The following is a 13669-nucleotide window of genomic DNA, read 5'->3' on the forward strand; positions in this document are numbered from 1 at the left end:
TACAAAATTCAAGCAAAGGAAATAATTAATTTTAATGATACTATGCATAGGGAGAATTCTTTCTATAATGTTTCAGGAGAGATTCTTCCCTGGCAAGAAGCTCTTGATAAAGTCTTAAATGCATGCATAAAAGTTCTGAAAATACTTGCATGATCATGTATAACCAAAATAAACATCAAGGAAAAAATAAGGTGTACACCAAATTCAAGGATTCGACTGACCATAAATTGAAAAAAGTAAATGGAAAAAAAAGTGTACCAAAAATTTACAGATTTTTCCCTTGTCATTATTCCCTAAATAATGCAATATAAAAACAATGTGTGCCTGTCACATTGTATTATAGTAATGTAGAGATGACATAATACATGGTAAGATATACATAAATTAAACACAAATATTACACAAACTTTTTATAAGGTACTTAAACAACTGCAGATTTGGCTATCCTTAGGAGACACTGGACACATTTTTTTGTGTGTACATCTTTAAAATTATACACCATTTCAGTGTACAGTGATCAATTTTTCTCTATGTTAGCATGCGTTGTCAAGACTTGACCACAGACTGAACATCTCTAATTCAAATTCTAAAACCCAAAATTCTCCAAATTAAAAAAATTTTAAGTGATGACAGGATATTACATGTGAAAAATTCCACACCTGACCTCATGTGACAGATCATGGACAAAACATAGACAGGCATAATAAAAATAATGTATAAAATTATCTTTGGGATATGTATATAAGATGTACATGAAATATAAGTAAATTTTGTATTCAGATTTGGTCCTATTTCTAAGGAATCTCATCATATATATATAATATATATATAAGTAAATATATAAGTATATATATATTATATATATAAGTAAATTTTGTATTCAGATTTGGTCCTATTTCTAAGGAATCTCATCATATATATATATTTATATTTATATATATATGTGTGTATATATATATATATATATATATAAATTCCAAGATCTGGAAAACTCCAAAATCTAAAACATTTCTGATCCCAAACATTTCAAAAGAATTACTCAACCTGTATATAGTTTTAACAACTAAAAGGAACAACTGCAAACCAGTATCTTATCTATATTCCATCATCAGGATATGTGCCTGTCTTGTAGTGGAGGCTCAAGTGAATGTTGAATTTTTCTGGATGTGTGAAAATTCATATATATATATATATATATACACACACATATATATATTACATATGGAATATCTCAAACATAATCACAGAAGAAACATTTAAGCAGAGCAAGGTAAATTTTAACATTTTGAACAAATCAAATATTTCAACACTTTCTTAAATGTAGATAAGGAAATATAAAATTTTTAAACACAATCTTCTGACTAATATTTTAATTATAGAAAAGTTGGAAAAATTAGCATCATTTCCATAGCAACTATATGCTGGTCACAGACATGTTAAATATGTACAAACATTAGATTCAATCAAAGCAAAGCATGAAGTAAAAACTACATTACAGCTATTATCCAGCCTATCAGTTGAAATTTAGCAGCCACATTTAATCATAAATTCCAATCTAACTTATTCTCCTGGTTTTAACAATCGCTAGAAATAATACATAAATATAAATATATAAACAATAACGAAACATCACAAACAACAAAAAGAAGAAAGGAGAGCAAAGAATTAAGAAAATTTCTTCCTAAAAGTTGATGAATACCTTTATGATGGCCCACCCAGTGGCAGATCCTTCTTCATGGATTTTAGTAACTCTCAGCAAGTACAGTATTCATTCAGCTCATGTCTATACTACCTTTTCCCATAATTTGTATTTTAACAATCTTTGTGACATTTGACTTCTGTCACACTCCACTGCAAATTCTTTTTGGAAGTTGAAGGAAGAAACAGAAAGCAAATTTAAATATTTTTTCTTCTATCTTTTGTTGATCTATTGTCAGAAGACAACCTGAAAATGAGTGACTTCTAAAAATCCTGAGTATTCTACCCAATATGCCATAAATGGTAGTTACTAGAAATAAATTTACTTATCTACTGAGAAGAAAGCCTGAGAAGAAGGCCTGGTGTGGATATACCAAAGTTACAATTTGTTCTCCACAACCATAAGAATGACATTAGTATCAATTTTTAAAATTACTATGAAGAGTAGCACATAAAAAGCATTTAACCATTGAATATTTTATTTTGAACCTTGGTTTTCTCGTGGATCAAGAAATCCTAACTGCTAGAGATTGAATGTTTGTATCTCCCCAAAATCCGTATGTTGACACTGTATTTCCAGTGTGATGGTATTTGGAAGTGGGGCTTTTGAGTGGTAATTAGGTCATGAAGGTAGAGCACTCACAAGGATTAATGTCCTTTTTATAAAAGAGAACACAGAAAGTTCCCTTGCTACTTCTGCAATGTGAGAACACACTACAAAGACACCATCTAGGAACCAGATGTGCACCTTCACCAGACATTGAATCTACCATTGCCTTGATCTGGACTTCCCAGCCTCCCAAACTATGAGATACAAAATCTCTGTTGTTTTCAAGACATCCACCCAATCTGTAGAATTCTGTTAAAGCAACTGACATGTAGAAGGTCCCCAAAAATTCATCAACCCTTTCTTTTCTTACATCTAAATTGCTATTTTAAAACACATTATTTTAAAATCAAATAGATTAGAAGGTGACTGGTTGAAAGAATAAAACTCCCAGCATTCTAATAAACTTGTCATTTTTTTTTTCCTGGCACTAATACAAACTTTGCTATGAAAGACTATAATTACATTTATTAATACAGAATATACAAATTATGTTCTAGAAGAAATTAATATGTCTTTTGCATTAGAATTTATTCATAGTTTTACCTTTTCCTCTAGTTGGTCCTTCAAACACTGGTATTTTAACTTCAGCTTTTTGTTTTCATTTTCATTCTGGGTTAGCTCCTCTGTAAGTTTCTCACACTGTGATTTCAACTTCTCTAGCTGACAACGATGGAGCTTAGCCATATTCTTATCTTCTAAGTTTTCTGCCTGAGACAAAAAGAAGGAGAAGAGAGAGTCCACTGCCTATGACCAAATTATTTCAATTAAATAACACAATAGATCAGTGGGAAAATGATGTTAGCCTTCCCAAAGCGTTCATACAAAGAAATTAAAATAAACACATAGGAAATGTTCTTTGCATTTATTCAATGACCCAGCAACAGGTATCAAGCATCTACCAAATGACAGGTACTGTACCAAGTACTGAAGTTAACAGATACAGTGAAAGAGACAGAGGCAATTGTCCACTGACAGCAATAAACAGTAACAGTGGAGGTTCAGTGTTATGGCAATCAACAGAAGGAACACCAATGCTGAGAGGGGTTCAAGTTATCAGGGAACTAACTGACCCACTGAAATTCTATGCTACTTCGGACTGATAAGTTTCCTCAGCTACGAAAGAAGCTTAGCACTTCTGTTTTTTCTAACTCTAGGATTTTAGGAGAGAACTGTGTACTTCCTGTACAATTATTCATACAACTCTTGGGGGCCTAGAAAGATTATAATAGCCATGAAACTAAAAGATAATTTCGAAAGACTTTATTTCAGCACCAATAGAGTAATAATATACCTTTTTAAAAAGAATCAATCTGGTGGCTGCGATTATAGTTCAGTGGTAGAATGCTTGCCTAGCATATGTGAGGCACTGGGTTCAATCCTCAGCACCACATAAAAATAAATAACTACAACTAAAAAAAATTTAAATCAATCTGCATTTGAATATAATCAAAATTGCTTTAAAAGATAAACATTAGGAATAATCTATTCCATATATGGAATTCAAGATTTGTCTGGTATGTAACCTCCAGAATTTTAAAATAATAATATAAACAGTAGGTGTCAAGAACTTCTCTAAGGCATTTTGTATACAGTTTGTCTTTATTTCATCCTCACAAAACCTAACCAGGGATGCACTATTACTGCCTTGTTGCCTCCTATTTTGAAACCAAAGCAGAGAAAAGTTAACTTATCCAGGAAATGAGTAAAAGGAAAGCCAGTATATGAACCAGAAATTCTTTTTAATGTTTGTGTTTTCAACTACTCCATCACTCTGCCTATCAAAAGGAACAATATCATAAGGTTTCAAAACCATCTGGGTACAACTTTCAATACTAACTGGCCATATCTACCAGTCACTGAGAGTCTACAAGCAACTACGTATGTTTAAAATACATGTGTTAATGCCTAAAATGTATCTCCTTCTTTTGCTTGTATAAGTTTATTATGTGTGTTTAATTAGGTGTATAGGAACACAATAATTGGATACAAGTTCCTAAAACAAAGAAGTTTTGTGAGTCTTAGACAGAATCTGTATTTTATTGACTTCACAAAATTCACCTGAGACCTGATGCCACTTTGAATTAACAAGGGAATTGATTTTTTATGAGTAATCCTATATTCATAGCCCAAAAGTAAATTTATAAAATAAAGCCCCTCACCAGGAAAATTGCTCAATTATGATTTTAAGTTTCAGTAGCATGCTTTTATTTTTCCTTATGTCCTATAAAAAGCATAGGTAAACAAGGTTTCTCCTAAAGGTCAGTGAGACAAATGTGTTCCTCTCTCCAGAACTTCACCCATGTTCAGTGATGTCTCTTTTAAAACCAACCTAGATGGGGATATTTAATCCTCCGAGGTGGGCAAATTCTATCAACTGGGGATTTTTGCCCCCCTCTGGAGTGCCTGCTTCTCCATACTTATCAGCATATCAATTCCTAATTTAACTAAAAACTTTTTTTATTACATGTAATTTTAGGATTTACAACATGATGATGTGTTCACAACAACCCAATGATATGCAAGAATTTTACTATTTCGTATTTGTTGATAAGCCATTAAAAAGTTGAGGTAACTTGACAAAGAAGTATAGTTTGTAGTATAGAACTCCAATCCTGCATTTTTTGGTTCCAATAAAAGGCTCTACAAAATAATCTTGTTGAAATTACAATAAGGTGATAGCCCAAAATTCTGAAAATGTTAATAGCAATTAGAACATGTCAGTAAAACACTTTATTAAACACAAAACTAGATATGAGAAAGGTGATTCTAGATGGAGGGGAAAAGTGTAACTAATTTGTACAGAGAAAAAATATGGATAATATTTTTTCAGAGCTTATTATAATAATAAAGTAATAAATTATGTGAAGCTGAAGGACACAAAAATGTTACATTTATAGAGCTACTTGTCCAAAACTCTATTCTTCATAATTTAGTGTACTAAATCTGTAAAGATAGTTGCTGTCAACTCTTTTTACTTAATATAGTTAAGTAACAGTGTGGGATTACATTTTTAAAAAAGCATAAGGTGAAGACTGTTTCTTAAAGGTAACTTTTTTGTTCAAAAGGAAGCTACTGGGCCCTCACAATCTGGTCTTACATTAGGGAACAGCACAAGAACCCTCTCAGACTTTAGTCTTTTCAAATTAAAACAACAAAAAGTGTCTACAGGTTTCAGAAGATTGAAACAATACTTGTAAATTATAAATTCTTAACACTGAAGAAATTTCTTAAAGCTTTTTAGTTGTACTATAAATGAATTCAAAGCGTTTCCTAAAAGACAAGGAAATCAGTTTTCCCATATTACATGAGAAAATTTAAACTAGATAGATCCCAGAACACACCAGGAACAATTCCTCAGATTTTCAAACATTTAAACCCAACATCCACTGAGTATCTTGCTAAATGTGCAGACCATTGTGCTAGACACCATAAGACAGGAACCTGGGTAAAGACCTGAACAACAGCAAACCCAAACATAAGGCAGCCTTCATGTGCTGCAACGGAGGAATCAACAAAGAGCTATGAAACAGAGAATTGAGGGGTTAATCCCAGACTCAACTGGGATTTACTCCAACTTTAGTGGATCTATAAAAGGTATATAAAAATAATTGGGCCTTAAAGGATTAGGCAAAATTTTTCCTCCTGCAGATCAGTGGAAAGGCCAATCCGAATGGAGAAGGCAACGAAATGAATGTGTGGGGAACTGTTAAATATTTTTATGAAGAGTACTGGGGAACATAAAAGGCCATTAATGTGCACAAGTAAGGTGGGGCCACAGGAAGGAGGGCTGGGCTAGAGTAGAGACTTTGTTCCAGAGATAGCAAATAATCAACATGGTTTCTGAGTAAGAAGTGATACATTCAACTACATGTTTGAGGAAATGCAATCAGGATATATCTCAGGACTGCAAGGCAGAAGTTGGACATGTAAAGAGGAACTAGGGGGAAGTAGAGAAGCTACCTGGAGGTGTGTCTAGGTAGTCCCAACTAATAGCCCATATCCTTTTTTTCCACTATGACACATGACATACTCATATCCTGTCAGACATCTGGCTGTACCACCAATACTTCATCTCCCACTCAAGAAAGTATATCTGAATGTGACAAATGATCTTGAACCTACTCTAATTTGATAAATTATTATCTCCTGGTTAGTAACATGTAGGTTATCATGCAAACTAAATAATGGTAATGAAACATCAATAGTAGGGAGAAAGAAAGGAGGTTCTAGTTTCAATGTCACTAAAGAAAACTATAAGCTTCTCAAGAATAATTTCTCATGGTCATAACCAGTGAGGCTAACACAATGTCACATACACCTCATCACACAAAAACCTGCTTTCCTTTGAGATTCACCCTATGCCTCATCTCTTCCTTGCTCTCTCTTCCTTGCTGGTAAGAGTTGAGTGATCCATCATCTTTTCTTTGAAGTTTTGGCATATGGCCAATTAAGTTCTTCCCAATAGAACTATTAATACTCAAGTATCTGTCCACCAACTTAATCTTAAAGTTATTTAACCTGTTCTACCCAAACTACCTTTATCCACTTTCCACACTGGCCACCTACTGGATGACCACAGCTTGAACATGAACCCTGAAAATGGGCACTCCAATATAAGAATTTCTAACTGAATAAACAACCTCTCATCATGGATTTGCATCCCTCAACTCTTATTCCTTTGCCAACAATACTTTTTCTTCAGTTTCAACCATGTAGCAGTCTTCATAGCAGTTTTTGTCTTCACTGCTCATAAATTTCTTCCCATTGTTGCCCTATTGTAATTCAGAGACAAGAAAGAGAATTTCAGTCTCTTTCAACTCCCAAGACCACTCCTATAAGTGTCCCAAAATTACTGGTTTCCTCCATCTTTTCCTTCAGAGAAAAAGAGGCCTGGTCTCCTATTGAGTGCTGTTCACTCTATGTTTTAGCCAATCCCCTAACATCTTTTCATGGACCTTTTTGTCAATCTCTGCCAAATGGAATGACATTTTTACTTCTTTTAGTTTGTCTGCTACATTTAACACCCAAATGCCACAACTTCAACTACCACCTATACATTACTGGCTCCCAAATATTTCACTCTAATCTCAATTTCTCCCTCAACTCCTGGCTCAATCATTGTGTATTAAACTGCTGTACCTGGACTTCCATGGTTAATGTTAAAGTCCCTCCCACCTAACTCAACATGCTAAAACTAATTTGTCATGTTCTCTCCAGATATGTTCTTTCTGTATTTTCTGTGTTGGCAAACAGCATCATTACCTACCTAGTGACCACAGTCATTGACTAGCTATCCTTGAATCTAAGCCTTTCCAGGATTAAAAATAATTAAGAACTCAGGCATTTGACTACATGGGTTCAAGTCCTATCTCTACCACTCTCCAGCAGTTAGTCTTTAGGCAAGTTACTGAAAACATATCACAATTTCCTCATCAGGGAGAAAATAATACCACGCAATATATGGGGATGATGTGAGTATTACATGAGTAGTAGCAGTATCCAATGCAGTGTGTTGCAAAAATGTTTGCTAGTGGTTTATTATTGTCACAATCAATCAATTAACATGTAATATAGTTTATTTTCTTTAAGATCAATTCCTTTTTATATCCCATATTCTATTTTTCTTTATATCCTCATCAACTCCAAAGGATAAATATTATACCATACTATGCCATATTGAAGCAATATTAAAACATTTTTCACATATTAATTATCTGTGACTTGGAATGTTGTCTTAGAATTGACAGCATGTCTTAGTTTCATAGGCAGAAGGCAGTATTTTTCTTAGTAGCTTACATCAATGATGCATCTTAAAATTGATGCTAATCTTAGAATCAGTGAACTATAATAAGGGTCTCCAACCTATTCTTCCAGCCTCTGTTCTGATCTGCCTAACCCAGGTAATGATCCCAAATCCACTACTGCCATAAGGCTACACAGGACAGGGGAAGAATCAATAAAATAGGTATAGCCTTCTACAAACGTCAGCTATTTCAATATAATTACATCTTGCATTTTAAATATACTTAAAGTAGTACTTGTCAAAAACATTTTTAAAAAATTATAACTAACCTCTAAATATTTATCGATTCATTCACTATTCAACAGTATTTACAAGGTTCCAGAAACTATTTGAGGCACTGGAGAGATAGCTATAAACACAACACACTCAAATCCCAGTCCTCATGGAGTTTTCATTCTAATAAAGGGAGATTAACAAAAGTAAATATGTAGTATGTAATCTATATTATGTAACAATAAGTACTATAGTGAAAAAAATAAATCCGGGAACTTGGATAGATTTATCACATTCCTGAAAGTCATGGTACTAAATGATTACCCTGCATGGTGATAACACAAATGCCATCGCACCTTGGAAACATTTCTCTAAATGCAAGCTCTTGATTAGGTATTTTCTAGGCAACTTTGATTTGGAACAGAAAGGGTAAATCTCCAAAGTCTTTGGTTTACACAGCCCATAAGCTGATCCACTTTAGTCACCATACTATTAAGGACTGTGGTTATAGCATCTATGGCCTTGACAAGTCTTTGCCTTTTATATTTTAGGAGGTCATAAATGTTGAATGAGGGCACGTTTCAGGTCCACGACTTACTGCCACCTCTACCTTTCCTGAACTCCCAAAATAGCTAAATGTTCTTTATAAAGGGTTTCAATACTCTGAAATAGGTACTCCCAGGTGGCTGCTATAAGTCATTTCAACCTGGCCAAACAGGCATGAATAAACCTCTTTATTGTTGGTTTTATCTTCCCTTCAGTGCTTGGGAATACAGAATGATCTCTAAAAGTTTACGCTTTATTAACTTCATGAGTCACCAGAAAAAATTCCTTCAGTATTACCAAGATAATTCAGCACAGGTACCTTCAGTGTCCTAATATGATTCTCTGCTTCACTCTTTTCCTTCTTAAAGTGCTTCATCAGCTCCTGGATATTTTGCTCATGTTTCGTTTTCACAGTCTGCAGTGATGCTGTGAGATCTGCCAGCTCCCTCTGGTGAACGTCTCGTTCGAGCTTTAACTGTGTAATGATGGTAGCTGTTTCATCATCCCTGGATTTTGACTGGGCTGTGAGGTCAGCAAGATCCTTCAGCACGGCCTTTTTAGCTCTCTCTTCTTCAGCCAGTTTGTTAGCCAGATCTGCTCGAATGGCACTCAAATCTTTGATGGACTCCTGCATCTCAAGAAGTTTAGCTTTGTCCTGAGCCTGGCTCTTCTTTAGTTCTGCAATTTCTTCTTCTAGGTGAGCCTTCTCAATTTTCATCTGGCTATGACTCTTACTCTGCTTTTTCAATTCACCTTCTAGTCTATGAATGGTGTCCAAGGAATTCTTAACTTCTGTCTCAAGGTCAGCTTGATGAGACTTGACATCACTTAGTTTCTTCTCCTTAGCCTGAAGCTCCTCCTCTTGAACGGCACGCTTGGTTAAGACCTCATTCAGCTCCTTTCTAAGATTTTCCATCTGTTGTAATGCTGCATAAAGCTGACTTTTCAATTCATCCTTTTCTTTTAGAATCTGATGGGTTAAGAATGTAAAACAAAATAAGTTACTACAAAATTCACCATAGAGTGTCAGATAACAATGCTTAATCAATAAGGAGAAGAAAAATTCATGAAAAAAATCATTTCTTAATGAAAATTATTTTAGGCTAGAAAAGGAGAGGATATATAATTACCCTGAAATAGTATTATACTGAAATGTGTATTTCAGGTTTTTGTTATCAAAATGTATCAATCCATGATCACAAATACTTAAGTGTAGGATAAGTTGAAAAAACTCCTATGATACTTTATTAGAGGTGGAAATAATATTATCTAAAGTAACAATGATGTGCACAAAAATGACACTTTTAAAAAGAGAGACATTTGAAACAGACATAGAATATAGGGAAGTATACAGATACCATTTAAGAAAGTTTATGATAAAATAAGCCCCAATTAATAAATCAGTGTCAAAATAGACAAGAAATACACCAATATACAACTGTAGTCTTAAAGCCCCCACAATGACATTAATTTAGGATTACAATAGGTAGGGAAGGCTCTCAAGAGAAAAATTGATAATCTAGACATCCATTGTCCCCTGTCAGCTTCACCAATTAGGGATTACATAGAAGGCAGAGACCAAGAATTAACCATCATGATCTCTAATTTTCACCACCCAATCATTGCAAATGAAAAATCAGGCCGCCAATGGAGTCAAGAATGTTTGCTCTACAATACTGGCTCTAAGTCTGTCCTTGCTTACTGATGCTCACCAGATCTTTTTCTTAAGTTTTATTTTAGATGACAAATATTGTACATATTTATGGGGTGCAATGTAATGTTTTGATATCTGTACCCACTATGTTTTAAGCCAGGAAACAAAATTAATACTCATTTTAGAATCGAAGATAATAAATTAAAATGCAAATATAGGCAAGGCACTTCTATTCTTCTATTATACACTTCAATATGAAACAATTAATGATAAAACATTATGAGTCAATCACTCAAAAAAAAAGTAGTTTCCTTAAGTCCTCCTCAGTTTTATCAGAGAGAAAAACACAAAACTAAAATGAGAAATAAGAAAAATCATTAAGTAGTTGAGTTTTCAACCAAAAAAACTGAATTTGATACTCAATTCTGGCTATTAATAGTCCTATGGACTTGGAGAAGAAAAAAAAAAGGTCATTTATCCTCCCTCATAGAAATCAGTTACTTCATGCTATGACACAGCACAAAGGCACTCTTCAGATGCCAGCACCATGCTCTACGGACTTCCCAGCCTCCAGTACTTTGAGCTAAATAAACTTCTATTGCTTATAAATTACCCAGTCTGTGATACACTGTTGTAACGGCAGAACAAGGACAAAGACAGAAAATTGGTACCAACAGGTAAGGCTTCTACCATAATAAATACTTGAAAAATCTGGAAGTAGCTTTGAAAATAGCTAATGAATAAAGGGTGAAAATGGAGGAGGACAGAAAAAGCCTAGATTACTTTAAATGAAGTAGAAAGGAAAATTCTGTTGAAGGCTCAGAGGCAAAGAAAAAAATTTAAGTAATGTGTGAAGCATCTTAAATATTATTTAAGTGCTCATGACCAGGAAGAAAGATGTACAGTAAAAGATATTCTGATGGGGTGTAAGACAGAAATAAAGAGAATGGTATTAGAAACAGACTAAAGACCATCCTTGTTATATAGCTGTAAAACATTTGGTTGCATCATGACCATGCCCCAGGGCTTATTTGGCAGAAGAAATATATAAGCAGCAAAGCACTGAGAAGGGAAGCCTTGGGACAGAAATACCCTGAGACTCTCAGAAACCATGAGCTGCCCGCATGCAAAGCCATGGGCACAAGGCTGCCAGAGGCTAAGACTTGAGAGGCTTCTGGAATGGAATTAATCTATTTTTTATGTGAGAAGTACATGAGTTTGGAGGGCAAGTGATACAATGCTATGTTTTTACTATCTCCTCCAAAACTTATACATATTTTAATTGCCATCTTAAGAGTTTGTGACTGTAAAAGGTGGTTAGATCATGAGGGTTCTGGTGACATGAGCGATTAATGTTGCTATCACAGGAGTGGGTTAGGTATCTCAATACTGGGTTTCTTATAAATGTGGGTTCATTCAGAATCTGTCTCATACATGTTTGCTTGCCTTCCACCATGTTAGGACACTGAACAAAGGTCCTCACCACGTGCCAATGCCATGTTCTTAGACTTGCCTGCCTCCAGAATCATAAGTCAAATAAATCTATACTATTTATAAGTTACCCATTCTGTGACATTCTAATAGAGTCGCAAAAAAAAAAAAGAAAGAAAAAAGAAAAAAAAGAGAAAAAAAGTCCAGGACAAGGTTCAAGGTTCGTGTGATTAGTTAGACCCATCTAGGTAATGTCCTGTTATTCAAGTCCACTGTGTCACATGTAATCATGGGAGTAACATCATGTTCATAGACCCCAAGAATTACAGTGAGACATCTTTGGGAGCAGGAAGGTCATTCTACTTACCCAATGAGAGAAAATGAAAATTGGCTGTAAGAATAATGGGGGAAGGTCCTAAGAGTGAGAGGAGGTGGCTTAAATATAGTGATCAAAATCTGGAACAGAACATAGTCCCTAGTCATGAGTAAAGAGGCTTCCAGGCAGTTCTAAAGATTAAAATTGTATTTTCATGATGAAGTTCTATCAGGTAAAATGTCTTTCATTACAAAATATCATGGTCTCCAGACACTAGTTTTAAAATCAAGTATATTTACTTTTCTCACATAGTAGGAAGCCCAGAAATTGAATGATTCCAGAAATGTCCTTTGAAACTCAACTCTGCTACCCTACACTTTTCTAGGTTTTACCCTCTTCCCAGTGTTCAAGCATCATATCAACTCATGACAAAGATGAGTCTGGACAGCTACTACTGGTAAAATGTGAAAATTCTTTGACTTTCTATTAATTACTAGGCTAAAAGCCACAGCCCAGGATACTGTTCAGATACTGAGCATAAAAATGTCAGCATCTTTACCACCAACTCAGTATCCCAGACACTTCCAGGCCCCTTAGTTGAAAAGCTCTTTTATCTTGAGGCAGTTCAAAACAGTGGATTTGAGTGCCCTTTGGCCAGGAATACGTAAGTATTTGAAAGGACCCAAGGAAAAGGCTTTTTTTTTTTTTTTTTTCCATCTTTCCATGCTAAATGTCCTATCTCCCTCTTGTACTTGGATTAAGCTTATATAGATAATTTGGCTTTCCCAACCCTAAAAGGCTCTGAATTAGCAGACTTAGACTCAGTCAACTTGGATTATAGAATGCAGACTATACTTAACCCAAACAGTCTTGCTCTCTGTTTTTAGATAGACCAGTTTCAACCTAAATTTGTCTTCCTCTTACAGGTCCTTTCTGAAGGCTAAAAACATGAACATAAAATCCTTCAACATGCTAAAGCTTTCCTACCAGTCACTTAATGCCATTCTCTGATTCACATCATCAATAACCCAAAGTATGATTCCAATGGCTCACTGAACTGCTCCCAACAGTGTAGCAAGGTTTATCACTTTCCCTTTAAAACAATAACAGCCCCCACCCAGCCCTAAATTTGCACCTAGTCAATGCTACAATTCAGGTTCTTTTACAGATGGTTCATCATTTCTAAAATTCAAACTTTAAAATTTAAATGCTTGCTTGAATTTCTTCTGGTGAGAGTAAAAGAAGACCCCAATTCAATTGTCTTAAACCACAGGAAATGTATTATTCCAGGAAGAACTGGACACAGAAGGTCAAAGTCCTAGCTCTACCCCTCTGCAGCTCTTTCAATAATACCCTCCTCTTCTGAGGTTTCATCCTCAGAATGACAATAGGATAGCT

The 13669-nt window shown here is 34.7% G+C and overlaps 1 protein-coding gene across 7 annotated transcripts in view; it reads right to left on the reverse strand.

Moving 5' to 3' along the window:
- The window catches only part of Cep128 (centrosomal protein 128), a 418908-nt gene that overhangs the window by 273284 nt on the left and 131955 nt on the right, over window positions 1–13669 (reverse strand). For all 7 annotated transcript variants that reach the window (XM_047541495.1, XM_047541492.1, XM_047541498.1 and 4 more), the window contains 2 exons: window positions 9190–9840; window positions 2852–3016 (listed from right to left, as the gene is read on the reverse strand). In XM_047541495.1, the coding sequence (XP_047397451.1) occupies window positions 2852–3016; window positions 9190–9840 (816 nt within the window). The remainder of the gene's footprint in view (window positions 1–2851; window positions 3017–9189; window positions 9841–13669) is intronic.

Source organism: Sciurus carolinensis, chromosome 2 (assembly GCF_902686445.1).
Source record: "Sciurus carolinensis chromosome 2, mSciCar1.2, whole genome shotgun sequence".
NCBI classification, from domain to species: Eukaryota; Metazoa; Chordata; class Mammalia; order Rodentia; family Sciuridae; genus Sciurus; species Sciurus carolinensis.